The 16,486-nt window shown below is 56.3% G+C and overlaps 1 protein-coding gene across 23 annotated transcripts in view; it reads right to left on the bottom strand.

Annotated features, from left to right (window-relative positions):
• The window catches only part of DYSF (dysferlin), a 231,639-nt gene that overhangs the window by 69,389 nt on the left and 145,764 nt on the right, over nucleotides 1-16,486 (bottom strand). For 15 of the 23 annotated variants that reach the window (XM_007111166.4, XM_007111170.4, XM_007111174.4 and 12 more), the window contains 5 exons: nucleotides 15,240-15,269; nucleotides 6,394-6,495; nucleotides 6,114-6,275; nucleotides 4,899-5,064; nucleotides 4,364-4,440 (listed from right to left, as the gene is read on the bottom strand). In XM_007111166.4, the coding sequence (XP_007111228.2) occupies nucleotides 4,364-4,440; nucleotides 4,899-5,064; nucleotides 6,114-6,275; nucleotides 6,394-6,495; nucleotides 15,240-15,269 (537 nt within the window). Of the gene's footprint in view, nucleotides 1-4,363; nucleotides 4,441-4,898; nucleotides 5,065-6,113; nucleotides 6,276-6,393; nucleotides 6,496-9,134; nucleotides 9,177-15,239; nucleotides 15,270-16,486 lie in introns of all 23 variants that reach the window. The other 8 variants (XM_007111158.4, XM_007111168.4, XM_007111157.4 and 5 more) reach the window with 2 other exon arrangements.

Below are 16,486 nucleotides of genomic sequence, written 5' to 3'. Positions count from 1 at the left end.
CACACACACACACACACACACACACACACACACACACACACCTCCCACTGCCAAGCCTTTGCCCCAGCTCCTCTGCCCACCAGGAAAGGCCTCCTCTCCCCTCTGCTATTCTAACCCCTCTCGCCAGCCCCCTTGGAGAAGGTTCCCTGATGACTTAGCCCACGCTGACCTTGTAGGGCCCAGAGTCCAAGATCTTGGTGTCCCTGCTAATCAAGCATTCATCGCTTTGCTATCACTCTGTTCATCTCATTTGGATCTGCAACATAGCCCTCCTCTCTCTGGCAGCCAGAGGGAAGACTTCCCGAGAGCACTCTTCCTCTTCATCCCTCCTCATCACACACATGTTCTCCACCCCATGGCCTGAGGACTTCAGGAGGAGACCCCTACCCAGGGTGATCTCTCAGAATGATAGGCAAGCGTCACCCTTGACCTGAAGGGTGGTGCCTGAAGGTGGGCGATGTGTGGGATGGGCAGGGGGGTACCACCTCTACATGAGCCTCAAGACCCTCTAGGAAATGGTGGGAACCCCACTCTGGGTGTGTTCCTGCACTGCTTCTCTTCCCATTTTCATCATCAGAACACCAAGAACTAGCAGACTAGTCGACAAAGACCCCAAGTTTGTTTGAAACGTAAAAGTAGAGCCTGATTCCTACTCAGAGGCAGAATCAGAGACAGAAAGAGCAGCCTGGGGGGAAGGGAAGGACAGAGGAGGCCACGTTGGGAGCAGTTCATTCACATCGTGTTCCTGGTTGGAAGCAACACCTATCTGTTCATTATTTTTCTATATTTTCCAAACTTTATATAATGGACATAGGTTTATAATCAGAGAAAAATGAAGATATCCTTTATCTCAAGCAGAGCACTAGACGGAAGGAAACACCTCTGTGCCCCTCTCTGAGGACACCCCCAGCCTGCCCTCAGCAATTTAGGTGTCAAGGCCACGATGCTTGCAACAGCGCCACTACGTTTGCACACACATCTGCTCCCAGCCCCCCACCCCACCTCTCACGCACACTCATGTGTACACACACCGCACACACCCACACTACCACCCCATCCCCAGACTACGGCTCTAAAATCTACACAAAGACAGCCACACAGACCAAGAATACACTGCGGGGTTGCCATGCGAGAGTTGATCTCATCCCAGCCCCCCGCCACAGAGAAGAGTCCAGGAGGCCAGGCATCTCCTTACTCCCAGAGACAGGTGCCCACCTACAAGTCCTAGAAGGCCAAGTGGACAGTTCTGCCTCATACATCCATTTCAGATCATCTCTAGAACTGGCCGCTCTTGACAGACACCGAAACATTTCTAGAAACCTGAGAAATGCTTGGCCGTGGTTGTCAGCCAATGGCACAAGCATCAGGAAAGTCTGGAGTGTCTTTTTCTAGTGTGTGGCAGCTCATCCCAGGAACTGGCGGATGATGGCGAGACGGTTCTTCAGCAGAGAAGAGGCAACTGAGCAAGGAGACGGCAGGGACCAAAACAGAAGCCGAATGTGGCAAGAGAGCATTTGGAGCTGGGGAGGAGCCTTCTGCTGGGTCCACAGCCAGAGCTGGTGAGCACAGCGATGAGGGCCGCATGACGGGAGGAACAATACGGGCGGCCTAGAGACACGGGCTGCACAAACAGGAGCCAGCAAAATCCGAGTTCTGCCAGACTTCTCGTCCCTCCTTCTCATCCCTATCCTATCTGCACTGGGGAAGGGGCGAGGGGACAAGAGCCCATCCAGAACTATCTGGAAAACCACTGGATCTGGAACCCACAGCCTCCTGGATCAGCCCCAGGATGCCCGGTCCTCCCAAGTCCTGCACAGGAGATGTGCAAGACAGAGTGAGGGAAGGATCTCCTGGACCAGCCAAATCGGATCAATGATCTCAGAGAAAAGCACGATACAAAATTGCTTTTTCCCCAAGCCCCCAGAAGACCCCATCAGGACAGGGCTTCCCGAAGACTGGGACTGATCTCCCTGCAGGCCTCGGGGCTCCTTGAGAATAGGGTTATGTCTCCTCCATCAGACAGGGAGCTCAATGAGGGTAGGGTCCAAACCTCCTCCGCCAGAGCAGGGGGATCTCACTTCCTCCTCTCCCTGCCGACCTCCGAGGTCCTGGGAGCCCAGGCCCTCCCCGCGCGGGCACGCCTCCACCAGCCCTAACCCCAGCTCCCCGCCCTCTGCCTGGCCAGCAGCTCTAGCCGTGTGCTCCCACCAAGAGTGCAGCCCCTGGTCTGGCTCAGACCCCGGGCCCCGGTTCACTCATGTCAACACTGTAAGGACGTCCAGCCTGGGCCTCCTCACCGTCTGCCTCTGGTTGTGCTTGTAGCCAGCAGTGCCCAAGAGAGTCCCTCCCCATCTGAGTCTGTAGACATTTTGAGGGCAGCACACACAGAACGGAAATCCTGCTGGGCAAGCTCTACGCTTCCCTGCACAGACTCAGACGGCCCGCTGACGGGGGGTTGGGGGGGTGGTGGTGAGCGGGAGCCAGCATTGGGCGCCCGGAGCTTGGGGCTAATTAGCTGCCTCATTCAGCTACGAACACCCACCCAGGCCAGAAGGTACTAGCCTTGAGTGTAGCTGAATTCTGTGTATTTGCAGTTTCCATTTGGGTTTCCCCAGTCAAGAGAAGCTCCTCCTTAGACCCCTATAGAGAGTAGGCAGGTAATCGACCCAGCCACCCATCTACTTATGCATCCATCCACTCATCCATCCATCCATCCATCCACCCAGGCAGACTTTCTTCAAACGCCTCCTCTAAGTCAGGCCCTGTGCTGGTCACTGGGGACACAAGAGGAATGAGGCCTAGTCACTGCCCTGAGCCTAGTCTAGGAAAGATGCTGGCATTTACAGAGAAGCACGACTTAAGGCAAGCGCAGTGACCAAGATAGAGACAGGACTTGCAGAAGAAGTGGAGGAGCCAGGGCAGAATCCTGGAAGGAGGTGACCACCCCTCGGCTGAGTCTTAAAGAATGACTGGGAGCTGGCCAGAAGGTGCTCCCAGCAGAAAGCGTGCTGGGGTGGGGCCCTGGAGAGCCACAGAGGCGAGGGAAATGGAGAGCTGGGGGCTTCTGAGGATGCTTAGCACCAGAGAACTAGAAACCAGCTATGAAGCTCTTGTCTCAGCAGCAGCGAGGCCCAGGACTGAACACCAGAAATGTCCCCATGGAAGTGGCAGAAAGGTGAAAGAGATGAGCGCATGAGAAAGAAGCAGAAATCAGCCCTAAATGTCACAGGGAAGCCCCTGTAAGCACATCTCGGGGAGAGTTTTGAGGATCCCAAGCCCAACCCAACGCCCAAGTTTGCTCTCTTGCTCTCAAGGCTAATATTTGATTGATCGTTTAAAAAAAAATAAAACCCTCCCAAAATGCCACCCCCTCCCCAGTGAATAAACAGGTTGTGGGTCTAAGCACAAGTACTGTCTACACAGGCTGGGAGGCTCTGCCTCCGGGCAGCCCAGAAGCTCTGGGAGCCCCAAGTGCCAGGGGTGGGGCCAGAATCAAGAGAAGCTGAGAGGAGGGTGACAACCTGGAACAGAGGGTGAAAACTTGGAACAGAGCTATTCAAGGCTGGTGCCCACAGTGAGGCCTTTTTCCATCTCCACTGCAGGGAGCACTGGGTGGTCTCAGCCATACAGGACCCAGAGCCACCCCAGGGCCCAAGGTGAAGAGAGTGCTCCCCCCTCAATAAGAGATGCCACAGACCTCTTGCCGTGCTGTTTGGCACTGGTGTCAGGGTCACCAGCTCGCCCTGTTGTGGAGCACATAGCCAGGGGCTGCCTCTTACCTGCCGACAGGGTTGGACACCCCTGCAGTAAGGCCCCTCTCCTGGCCCCCTTCCTCTCCTGCAGGTGGAGGGAATGGGGTGAGAGGGACCACTGGCTTGGACACAGAGCCCTTCTTCAATCTGCCTGCCAGGTGCCACAGAGCACAAGCCCATAGATGAACCTCCCCCCAAGGAGGGCCCTAGCTGGGTAAGGCGATGGGGCTGGGGCACCCCAGAGGCTACCGGTCACTCCCCACCGTGTCCTCCTTCTCTCTCGTTTGCTCCTTCCACCCTGATTTCCTGGGTGATTTCCAGGAGAGAGACCTCAAGGTAGTGGGGCGATTTTTCTCATATGCTTTGGGGGAAATGATTGGGTCTTGACCAGAAGACCACACACAGCCTCCCCTGCAACCCCCAACCTGCTCCCAACCGGACTGAAAGCTCCTAACTGGGGCCGTCCATCTGTAAGGTGTCCAGCCACGAGGCTACAGAGAGAGTGTCCTATGGAGGCCGTGTGATAAGGAAGGGAGGGCAAGGGGCAGGGAGAGGGCAAGCAAGCCAGCTCATGGAAGGAGCCAGTGTCTGTCCCCGGGGACCCATGGTACCTGGATGGGGATGAGGGGCTCCTTGTCGTCGATGTCAATCAGCACATCTTCTCCAGGACTGAGTAAGCTCACGTCATCTGTAGGGGGAGCAGTGTCCAGGCCTGAGAGGGGGCTCCCTCAGGGGCTCACCCCTCCCGAGTCACAAGACTCGGCCCTCGGTCTTGCCACACTTTTCACGCCGTGTCTCCCTCCTTCTCCCACCCATCCTTCCCTCTCCCGTCTCCCGCTCCCCGTCTCCCTAGTTCTCCCCCTGGCTCCCTCCTCATCCCACTGATCCCTGTATCTCCCTCTCCCTCGGCCTTTTCCGCACCGCGCCCCACCTCAGCATCCACCCCCCCACCTCTCCTGGTGGGCCCAGCCCAGGGCCAGACGGTGCCCTGAGGGAGACGAGATTCCCACCCGTCCTCCGGGTCACCTCATTCAGGGCCCGGTAAGAGGAGGGCTTCAGGACGTGTCTCAGCTGGGAAGTCCACCGGTCCCAGCCCCCTGGGCCTCCCCGCCCCCCGCCCCCCACCGTCAACAGTCCTTCCCCTACCTGGGCCGCCCTGTGGGGACGGACTCTCCTCTGAGTAAGGGTCGCACAGGAAGCTCTCCAGGGAGCGGATGGTACACTGGCCCACCACAGGCCGGCGGCCAAACTGGCGATTATCAATTACCTTGATCACGATGGGGGGACAGTAGAGCTCCTCCCTGGGCAGCATCTGGGTGGAGGGGGAGGGAAGCTCTGGGCAGCAGCCTGACCCCATCTCTGGGAGGTCTCAGAGGAAGGCGAGCCCTTCTTCCCAGGGCAAGTCCAAGGTGCAGAAAATGCTCTCAACCCACACATAACCCCCAAGAGCCAGCAATCCAAACGGGTGGTTTGCCAAGCCCAGGAGCTGGCCAGTGGAGCAAAAGCCACGCGCCCCTTCTGTCGGCCTCTTGAATGCTGTATGCAGAGGCCGACTTTTCCCTCACAGTTTTACCTTCCAAACACATCCAGCTCAGCCTAAAGTTAAAACAAGTCTACTTTCCCTGAACCCTCACTGGCCGGGGAAGCAAAGAAGGGAGAAGTTGGCCCAGGACTCAACATTTCTCGCAGACGGACCCCCCCAAGTGGATACTCAAGAGTTGGCTTCCAGACCCAGATTCTTCTCCCCCCAACCCTAAAAGCACTTTGAACACAACTTGAAATAATTTATATGCTCTCCTTCGGTGGCGGCTTTGGCTCAGCCAAGAGGAGGCTCCTGTTGACAGCCACTGGGCCTGGAATTTCTATAGCACTTTCATCTTGCAAACCATTTTCCTTTCCTCAGACTTGCCTTACTCTGGTCACTAGGCCCAGGCAGCCCAGGTTGCTGGAGAGGGCTGAGGCCTCAGGGCCGCGGGGGTGAGCCCCTCTGTGGGGGCCCAGGCTGGGGGAGGACCAGGTCCTGGAAGGGTTGGAGGAATCCTGGAAGCTCAGAGCCCTGGCAGGGAGCACCGGGGGACTGAGGCCGGCTCTGAGAGGGGAAACAGCCACGGATGGGTCCTTGGGAGTTCCGTGGACTCAGGATCTGAGGAGGAGGGGCCGAGCTGGCCCCTTCTGCGCTGCTCGCAGGCTTCAACTCCTCCAGGGAGGAGAGAGCATTTCCTCCCATTCTCCAGTGAGGTGGGAGCGATGCCGTGACCCACTCAGAACCCCGCAGGGAGCCAGACCCCAGGCCGCCTGGGGCCGCAAGGATATTCTAACCACCGGGACTCCAGAAGGGGACGGCAGGGAGGTCGGGCTCACCACTTCCATGAAGAGGGTGCAGATGTCAAAGTTGGGGTTCTTCCGGAGGTTCTTGATGACACAGGACTGCACGGTCTGGCCCCCGCACTCCACCACCAGGCTGGGGGAGGACACGCTGGCCAGCTGGTAGCTCTTCATGTTCCGAAGGCCCCACGCCAGGATCTGGGGGCACGGAGTGAGGATAGCAGCTGAGAAGGCCCCAGGCCCCAGAAAGGCTAGGCCAGGAAGAGGAAGGGCCCAGCTGCCCACAATCCCCACCCCGCCACGGGGGCGGGCTCACCTCGATGGCGGTTCTCTGGAGAACAGGCTTGATGTTCTGGGGGACCATGTAGATGTTGGCCTCCCTCTGGGGTGGCGGGTAGGGTAGGTCCGTGTCCTCCGACTGCAGGGCAGCAGGTAGAATGGAGGCAAAGGCAGGAGGAAGACCAAGGCGGAAAGACAAGAAAGGAGGACAGACGAGATGGAAAGAAGGACGTGTGGAGAGACACAGAAACAGAGCGGCGAGGACACAGAAGTGGGCGACCGGGCAGACAGAAATGAGAGAGCAAAGTCAGTTTCCCAGGCACCATCTTCTCCAGGATCACAATTCTAGCACCTTGGCCCAGGGTTCAGGTGATCCTGTTTCAAATGAGCCCCGGGGCACCCCTCCTCCCACCAACGAGATGCTCAGGGTGACCCCGTTCCTGTCACACATACACGTGTGCACACACGTGCACACACATGCACTGCCCCGTCCAACCTAACACGTCCACTTCAGGCCCTCTCAGTCCCGAGAGGACCACGTGCCCTCCTGCTAGCCTGGTTCTCCTGCATCCTGGCTCAGACCCTCCCAACTTACCACCCGCCCTGGTGTTCTGTCTCCAGCCCCAAACTCACACCTGTCCTGAGGTGTGACACATCTGAACAGAACGCTTGCACTGTGGGCCAGAAGGGGTATTTACAAATAGGAGAAGGGGACAGGAAGGCCCACCATCCGCGGGCACCAAAGGGCCTACTGGGGAGGCTCCTTCACACCACCGACCAGAGATGAGCATGGCCTGTGTCAACCCTACCCACTATGGGTTTGCCAAAAAGACTTGGGCAAGAGTCCTGAAGAAATACATAGGGAAGCAGGCGGGGCAGTTGAGGCAGGTATTACTGTGGATTAGACAACTACCAAGTCTGACAGTGGTTAGAAACACGGGCTCTGGGTATGGATCCTGACTCCACTACTTACTGAGTAAAATAAGTTATTTCACTTCTCTGTGGCTCAATTTTTTTCAACTATAAAATGATTTTTTAAAACTATCAACCTCTAAGGGTTAGTGTGAGGCTTGGAGAAGTTAATACAACATTTAGAAGAGTGCCTGGTTCATGTAAACTCTCAATAGGAGCCCACATGGCACCTTTGTGACAACTAGAGAAGGATGATCTTTTCTTAAAACTCTTTACTTCCACGTCAGAAAATCATCATAGTTTACTAGTTTATTAGAACAAGACACTTTACTGCCACCTACTGGAAATTGTTATAATAAGTAAAAATACATGACGTCTGCACTGGAAATCGCACCCCCTTAGACCCAGTGCTCTTCCGCAGTGCACAACCTGCACATCCATACACGGAGGCCCTGACACTCAGGAAATGTTAACTATAAATAGAAGGGCTGTGCTGTGTGCTTTACAGAGCTTGCCTCATGTAATTGCATTAATAAACAACGGAATCATTGGATTCATTCTCCAAGTGACTTGCTCTGGGTTCCTTCTCAAAGGATGGTGCATCCATCTACAGATGCTCTGACGCAGATGGCGGGAGCAGCTGGAGCACTGAAACACACCAGCTTCCTCCCGCCTCATCACTTCACAGCCAATCCCAGCTGTCCCTCCTGCCAACGACACACTGATGATGCTATGCTTTGCGACCTGCGGTGGTAAGAAGCTCATTTCTAGAATCAAACCAGACCCTGGTCCTAGTCCTAACCCTGCAGCTTCTGAGCTATTTGACCTCGGGCAAATTATTCAACCTCTGTGACTCAGTACCCTCATATGAAAATCCGGGATAACGAAACTCTTACAAAATTGGTCTGAGAATTTAACAAGAGAACAAATATAAAGAGTTTCTGGCACATAGGAGGTGCTTAATAAACAGCAGTGACTAAAATGATCACTGTATTGTTGGTGGTGCCACTGTTTCCATCACTAATGTTGTTGGTGATCCCCCAGGGACTTGAGCAGAGCTGAGCCATCAGAGGCACCTCTCAAAACAACGCCGGCTTCAGAACTATCCCTACATCCCCAGAGCACAGAGTGAAGGAATTCATCATTTTCCTCCAGACCCACAATGCAAGTGACATGATATTTTCAGACTGGCTGAGCAACGGACGCCATCAGGAGAAAGAGTGATGAGCAGGGCTGCCACGGGCACAACTCCAGGGGGTGCTGTGCACGTCACAGTCCACCTGACTGGTGCCCCCTGGAGGCTGGAGGCAGAGCCCGCGGTGGCCTGGCTGCTCTGGGGACGCCTGACTTGGCGTCCAACCTTGGCACTCCAAGGCCGCCTATTGCAACAGCTGTGCAGCAGGGGTCGCCTCTTTTTAAAAAAGGTTATGCCTGAAGGCCTGCTGGTGGCCTGCTGGTGGCCTGCTCCAGGCTGATTCCCAGCCCACAGTGGGCCCAGGGCCAAAAGTCCATGACGAAAGGGACAAATAGAAGAGGTCAGGGAGGGAAGAGCCCCGGGCTCCTGGGTGGGGAGGCAGAAAGACCAAGCCTTTCTCATAGGGCTTCAGTGTTGTCCTGAAATCACCCAGGAAAACTCATGAAGATACTTCCCCCAGAACATTCCTCTCCAGGTCCCCAGACTCTGGGCAGTGTCCCTTTGATTCCTTTTTGTCCCTCACTTCCACATCCCGCTTTCCCTCTGGGCTCCCCCAGGTCCCCTGTGAGGATATTCCTCTCTCTGTGCAGACGCCCAGGCTCCCCACCGCAGGAACCTGCTTACAGAGGAGGACAGGGACCAAGAACCTGGAGAAGACCGGGCTCCAGTACCGTTTGCAGGAGGCCCTGGAGGAAGACGGCGGGTGCACACAGCTGTGGAGCGCCAGGCCCGGCAGGCAGGAAGGAGAGACAAGCAGAGACAGCGGTTAGAGGCGCATCCGCAGGGCAGCTTATGAGGCACAAGGTCCCCAGTCTCATCCCAAGGCCACCTCCATCCACCATGCCGTCCTCAGGGGTCCCAGGACATCCTTGCTCCCTGCACCTTGTTGTCATTCCCCAGAATCCCTGCCCCTGCAGGGGCCCCCCTCCGCCTGCCAGCTGCCACCAAGTCCTCTGTCCCCTCCCCACCGTGCGCACCGCCCGCCTGTAGGCACCTCTCATTATCACTGCACATCTACGCCACCATGTGCTCTGGCTCCCTAACCCGGTCTCATCCAGTGCGCCCCAATTTTCCACACTATCTGCTGGATTTTTTCCTTCCGCATTTAAAGACAGTCTCAAGATGGTATCTCGGATCCATCCACACCTTCTCTCTGGGTCCTCTCCTGCAGCCTGCCACCCTCTCCTCTCTCTCTTCCTGAAAAAGGCTGCCTCCATCCCCTGCCTCTCCCCCACTTCCACACAGCCCTCCGCTCAGTGCACTCGCTCCGCCCCTTGCACCCCCTCCCTGGAAACGTCTCTCTCCAAAATTAACAACAAGTTGCTTGTAGCCCAACCCAGAGGAAACTCACAGGCGCCTATCTCTCTCCCTACCTCAGCAGCATCTGGCCAGCCGACCTCGTCCTCCTTCCTAAAGCCGTCTGTCTAGCTCCTCAGCACTGGCCCCTCCACCCTCTCTACCCTCCGTTGGCTGTGTCTCCCTGGCAGCCTCCCCCTGCTCCTTTGCCCAGCCCTCGCCTAGGCTTTCCGCTCCCAAACGTCTCTCCTAAGCCCCACACTCACATTCCAACCTTACCGCTACTTCATCCATGTGTCCTCCTGGCCTCTCACACCGAGCTTGTCCCAAACTGGATTCTCTAAGATCCCACCCCCCCAAACCTGCTCTCTTCAAATGTCATCTCAGAATCCAGCCCCACCATCCACCCAGATAGCCAAGCCAAAAACGCCACGCCACCCTTGGCTCTCCTTCCCCTGGATTGATCCCCAAGCCTTAGGGCTCTGTCTCCTAAATCTCTCCCGGGCCCACACACCCATCTTCTTTCCTGGGTCTGGGTCACCACCATCTCTTGCCTGGATTCACCAGCATCATCCTAAGTGATCTCTTGCATCTGGTTTTGCACATCCCCTTCCAATGAATGTATGCTGTACTCTGCAGCCAGGGAAGACTTTCCAAGAATGCCACTCTGTTTAAAACCCACCCACTCAGGATGAAGTCCAAACTTCTTGACGCAGCCTCCAAGACCCCTCATCTTCTAGCTCCTGCTGACCTCTCTGGTCTCGCCTCTCACCACCAACTTTCCCCTCCGGGATCCCAGACAGTGATGAGCCACCTCCCCAGACACACTCAACAGCACCCACCCCCCCTTCTGAACGCCAGCAGGTTTCAGGAGGCACCACACTCTCTTCACCTGTGAGGTTGGAGCTCACTGGTCTCTCTGTCTGAAAGGCTCTTCTGCCCACTTCATCTGGCTACCTCCTACGTGGACTTCAGGTCCACTTAAGTGTTCCTTGGAGCCCCAGGTTTAAGTTAAGCACCCCACGGTTCCCAGAGCAACTTGTCTCATTGAAAGACACATCACCCTGGGTCATTTCTGTGTGTTCATTTGTCTGTGTCCCTTGTGAAACCAGCAATTCTGCACACAGGGACAACAGCTAAATCCCCTGTCCAATAAATAAAGGCTTACGAACAGATTATTGAAGGCAGGGAGGGAGGGATGGCAGAGGGCAAATGGACGGGGGAATAGGGGGACAAAGAACTGACTCCAACATACTCTCCCATCCTTCCCAACGCTCTTGCCTGTGTCAGTCTTGCATCTTCACCAACCCCTGCTTTCCCCGTGCCCGCTCATTCCTCCCTCTGTTTGAATGGGCTTCCTTTGCCATCTTCCAGAATCTACCACATCTTTCAGGGCCTAGGTCAAACTCTACACCCTCCAGAAAATCTCCCCAACCACTCCAGAATCTCCTTACAACCCTACTCTCTGACTTCTCTTACCTCTAATTAAGTGACCCTGGGCTCTGGTTGCCCAAGGTCCTGACTGGTCTCCCACATCTCACGCTTGGGAGTCCTGTGGCACCAGCCAGATGGCCACTCCTGTGCCCAAGTTTCTCAATTGTTTCTGGTCCAGCCCATCTGAGAGGCATGATATCTCCTTCCAGGACAGTGACTCTCAGTGGGGTGGGCTGCAGCGACCCCTATCGGCACTGCCAGGCTGGGAGGGGGTGGGTGCAGCCTGAAAGCATCGTCAGGACATCCTGATTCACGGTCCCATGTGTGACGGGGGACTCCGAGGACCACAGGCCTCAGGGGCAGCCACGCAATAGAAGGCTCATAAGATGACCCCTTCCATGGTGGGGTCCATCCCTTCCGTGCTCCTCCCCACCCACCCTGAATGCAGGGCAGACGTGGGGCTGCTACACCGACGGGGTTCTACAGGTGTGCAGGGCGCTTACCGAGACAGCTCAGACCAAGAAGACAAGGACACAAGGACAAATGAGGCTCTCTCCCCACTTTAAGCAGAATCCACCTCCTGCCTCCTTTCATCGATCCGTCCTGCTGGCCAGTTCAGTACAGGGAACTGAGGCCCTGAGCCATGAGGGGGGCTTCCTCTCCTAGTCCCAGGGGCCACCACACTAGACAGACGTGCACTCCCAGGGCTGGGGCAAGTGTGGGCAGGGCCCTCCAGCCACCTAGGTCAGTGTTGCCACCAGTAGCCCACAGACGCCCCTCCTCACACAGCAGGGCACAGTCAGGTGACCCTCTGGACACTCAGATCCTAGCTCCTCGGGGAGCTCCACGCGGGCGCAGCCGGGCGGGCTGGGAGGGCTCCACTGTCTGCCTGCCCCACCCAGCTCGTTAGGAACAACATGCTGCTCTAATTACACTTCCCAGGAAAAACAGTGTTTTAAATTAAAGCCTTGGGGGAGGGATAGGGGGATGGGGGACCACTGGGCTTATTTTCCTGATTGCAAAACACCAAATTTTTCCTTCTGGAGGATTTGGGGGTGCAGGAGAGTACCTCATATACATCTCAGACTAAAAGCCATAGCCTGTTGCCTGGATTAGGAAGGGGATGGAGTGACATCTGGTTGGCCCCCAACGCACAGCAAAAAAGCCACGGAGGACGCTCTCCTTTCAACCAGGGCATGCCCCCAGGGAGCATGACAGGAGCATCAAAACCAAGGACGATACTCCGAACCACGCCCCCTCAGGTGCTCAGGACCACATGCCCCTGCTCCCACCTAAAGGGTTCCCAGATGGGGTCTTCCTCTGCACAGGCTCCACATCCTAGGAGCCCTCAATTATTACGGAATCTGCCATCATCTCTTCTGCTGTGTGTGTGTGTGTGTGTGTGTGTGTGTGTGCGCGCGCGCACGCGCACGTGCATGCTCTCGTGAGTGTACATATTTGCACACACTCACACATGCCTGTGCACTCTCCATTTCTCAGGAAATCTAAAATTGCAGTTTCTTTGAACTCATTCCCCTTGGCAGTGCAGACCGCCTTTGTTCTCCAGACAAAAAGGAAAAGAAACGAGACAGAGGGCTCAGAAGAGGCGGGGAGAAGGAGGGAGAGAGGGAGCCTGGGCCAAGGAGCAAACAGAGGAAAAGGGAAATGCGAAGGGAGAGCTGGACAAGGAGAAGAGCAAGGCTCAGGAAGAGGGGAAACATCAAGTGACAGACAGAAAGACAGGCTGGGAGGTGGAAAGAAACCCTCCCGTCCACCCGTGAGGACCCAGGTCTCCCAGACACCGAAGCCTCAAAGACACAATGCGACAGTCCCCCTTCCCGACCAAGAGACCCTGGAGAGGGATGCTCCAGGTGGGCAAACAGCCTGGGGGAGGGGAAATCTTGTCGCCCACCAAACTGGCCCCACGCGGTGACACGTACCCCCAGCCCGAGGCACTGCCACCTGGACCCCCAAAGAGAGCTCAGAGTCACCTCTTCCAGGAAGCCATCCCTGCTGTCCTCCATCTGCTCTAGGAGCGCTCAGCCTGGGTAGATGCCTTTCACCTCATTCATGACACTGTCTCCGGCACAGGCGTGGGCTGTGCTGGCCAGAAGGCAGTCCCCACTGGAGAGGCCGTCCTTACACCGTGCTTCAGAGTCACTTGCCCCTCTCCACTCCCTCTCTAGCCTAGGCCCCCAACACCACATCTGTCTCAAAAGCCTCCTAGCTGGTCTCTCCTGCCCCTCGCTCCCCATCCCACACCTCTCTGCAGCCAGACGGCTTCCTAACACACCCATCTTCCCTCTCTGCTCCCAGACTTTTGAGGGCCCCCGTGGCCAGTGGCCCAGAAGCTAAGCTCCCGCCGTGGCTTTTCACAGCCCTCCAGGATGGCTGGAGCGCTCTTCACAGGGATCAGGCCGGGAGTCTGGAGGGGACTGAATGAGGGATACCAAGCAGGAGCTCGGCCGCAGCAAAGAAGACAAAAACCTTGCTAAGGCGTCAGGCTTCCAGCAGGACCAGCAGCAACAGCAGCAAGACTAACCTGCCTCCACCCCGCCCCTGGGGATTCTTAAAACCAAACAGGACCCAGGACCTCGGCACGAGTCTTAGCCTTCAAGTGCAGGGGAAGAAAGAGGCTGAGCTATGGGCCCCAGGGCCATGGCGGGAGCCCTCTGGGGATGAAGGGGTCACAGGGTCACCTTCTGGGGTGGTTCCCTGGACCAGCTGATCCTCCATCCATCCTACTGGGCCTGGGACCCTTTGAACGTGCTGGCCCAGCCCTGTGCCCAGCAGACCCCCAGCACTTGCTCTCCTCTGGCCCTGCTGACCCACACCCCCCTCAGCCTGTGGCCGGCTGGCCCTGCGGCAGGGCACTTGGCCCTCATCAGGCTCTAGCCCCAAAGCTGCAGATTTTGATTTGCTTCCTGACAACAAGACCACAGCCAGATCCCTGCTCTTGGAATCTGAGCCTTCACTGTTATATATTACAAATCCAGTTATTAAGGATTTTAACTTTTTTTAATAACTCATCCCTGGGCTGGGTCTTCTTCAGAGCAGGCTGTGGGTTTTGGCCACAGAACGCTCTCAATCAAGAGAGAGGGCTCCGTGCTGCTTCCCTGGACAGGACTCTGGTCCCCTTTCCAAATCGGCAGTCTTTCGCAACTGCAGCCAGAAGCAGGAGGCTGCCTGTCAGGCGCAATTGCGGCCAGCTCAGTTGGCGGACCCCACCTCGGTCTGGGAGCTGAAGGAAGTGAGGTAAGGGGCGCGGGGCCGGCGGATCCCACATCCTGACCCTGCACTTCAAGTCCAAATTGCACTGAAAATGTCAAATGGTGTTCGCTCGCAGCCTGGGGATTCCCTGACGGCAGGAAGTGGCTGCCCTTTTCCCAACCCCCATCTGACCAGGGCTCTCCTTCCTGTCTCTCTGCCCGGGCCTTTGCCTCAGCTCACTCTTGAGGACCTGCTCACAGATGTGCAGGAGGCCATAAGGAAATGTGCTCCTTATCCCGCATAGCAAAGGGCATAGCCTTGCTTCATTTGGATGCAAACCCCAAGCTCCTCCCAGCAGCTAGGACTCCCCAAACTGCCCCGTTTCCTAAAGCAGCCAGGCCCCAACCTGGTGCTTGGTCTCTTGGGCCAGAGGAACGTTCCCCACCTTCTTCCTAAGCGCTACGACAATGTTTGGCTAATGCCACCTCCACTAGCAAGGCTTCCTTGACTACTCTGGCCCCTTATGAACATTTTATTCTTGAAAACCTGACACTTGGTACTCAGCCAGTTGAGGCTCTGTACTGCTGTCCCGGGGGTCTGGGCAAATGTGACTTCCAACATAGCAGCAGTCCACCTAAGAGCCAGACTCACACCAGGACACACCCCAGGCAGCCCTGGATCCACGCAGAGTGTGGGAAATTAAATCCAGACAGGAGTCCATGTGACAGAGGCACACTGGAGTACCAGGAACCAGGAAGACTCCAGGGCATGGCCTTCACCTTTCCTCTGCCCACCTATCCCCAGCCACAGGCCACAACTGTGAGGGGCCAGCTCACCTCTTCCAGGATCCCTGATGTATCCTGCACCTGGACCACACCATGGGACAGTCCACATCCAGGAGACGGTGGAGGGAGGAGAGGAAGGAGGGTAGAAGTTTACCGTTAGTGACAAGGACCACTAGACCGGGGCAGAGATCAACACGCCAGATGTCTCCCTACAAGGAGCAAACACAAACCACTTCCCATCTAGGGTGAGGGTGATGTGCTTCCCAGACGCGCCCTCTACGTGGTCCCTGAGAAAGAAGGTACAACAAACGTTGATGCAGAGGGACTGGTGGGAGAGGCCAAAGCATAAACCTGGAGCCCAGGCATCTCTAGAAGTGACAGGAGAAAGGAAACTGACTAACAGACAGGTGCTGGGAAGGTCCCGGACCCTGTGTAACAGTCCCAGGAGGCAGTCAGGTCTGAATCCCTGGAGTCACTGCTGGAGATGTGGACTTGGAGAACCAAGGAGACGCAACCTACATGCCCAGGGCTGGCAGAGCTGAGAGCAGAAGCTTGGACTGGACAGGGAGCAGGAGAGGGAAAGGGAGAGAGACTAGAAGGGGTGGGAGGAGAGGCAGAGGATGCAGTGGGGGGCAGGGGGCAAGGAGGGCTGGTACTGTAAGAACTGTCTGCAAATTGCCTGGGCTCCCTGCCTCCTAAGGGGAGAAGCGTCCAAACAGAGCCCAAACGACCACTTCTCAAAGCTGCAGCTGAGCCTGGCCGGGCAGAGGATTCCTGAATCCAATTAGCCTGGGTACCAGTAAAAGGTTTTCATTTTTCATGACCCCCAGGAGAAGGAAGGGGAGCAGGGCCAAGGGAATGAAGTCCCCATAACTCGTAGAGGAAATAAAACCGGATCTTAGTGGGAACACTGAGTTGGGAACTACGGTCTAAATCAGAGCTTCTGAAACGTGAGCGCGCGTCCGAATCCCCTGGAGGGCTCGATAATACCCAGGTTTCTGCGCTGCCCTCAGAGTTGGCTTCATAGGTTTGAAGTGGGACCCAAGTTTGGCATTTCTAACAATACCTCGGGTGATGCCACGCTGAGAACCACTGGCCTAAGTCGATGGTTCTCAGCCCAGGTTGCACATTCAAACCTCCTGGGCAGCTATGAAAGATACGAAGGCCTGAGCCACACCCTGAAAGAGGGCATTTCATTTGGTCTAGGGTGGGGCCTGAGCACTGCTGATTTTTTTTTTTTTTTTTTTTTTTTTTTGCGGTACGCGGGCCTCTCACTGCTGTGGCCTCTCCCGTTGCGG

Source organism: Physeter macrocephalus, chromosome 12 (assembly GCF_002837175.3).
Source record: "Physeter macrocephalus isolate SW-GA chromosome 12, ASM283717v5, whole genome shotgun sequence".
Taxonomy (NCBI): Eukaryota; Metazoa; Chordata; class Mammalia; order Artiodactyla; family Physeteridae; genus Physeter; species Physeter macrocephalus.
Note: the sequence above shows the minus strand (reverse complement) of the source record. Positions and strands in the feature narration are given on the sequence as shown.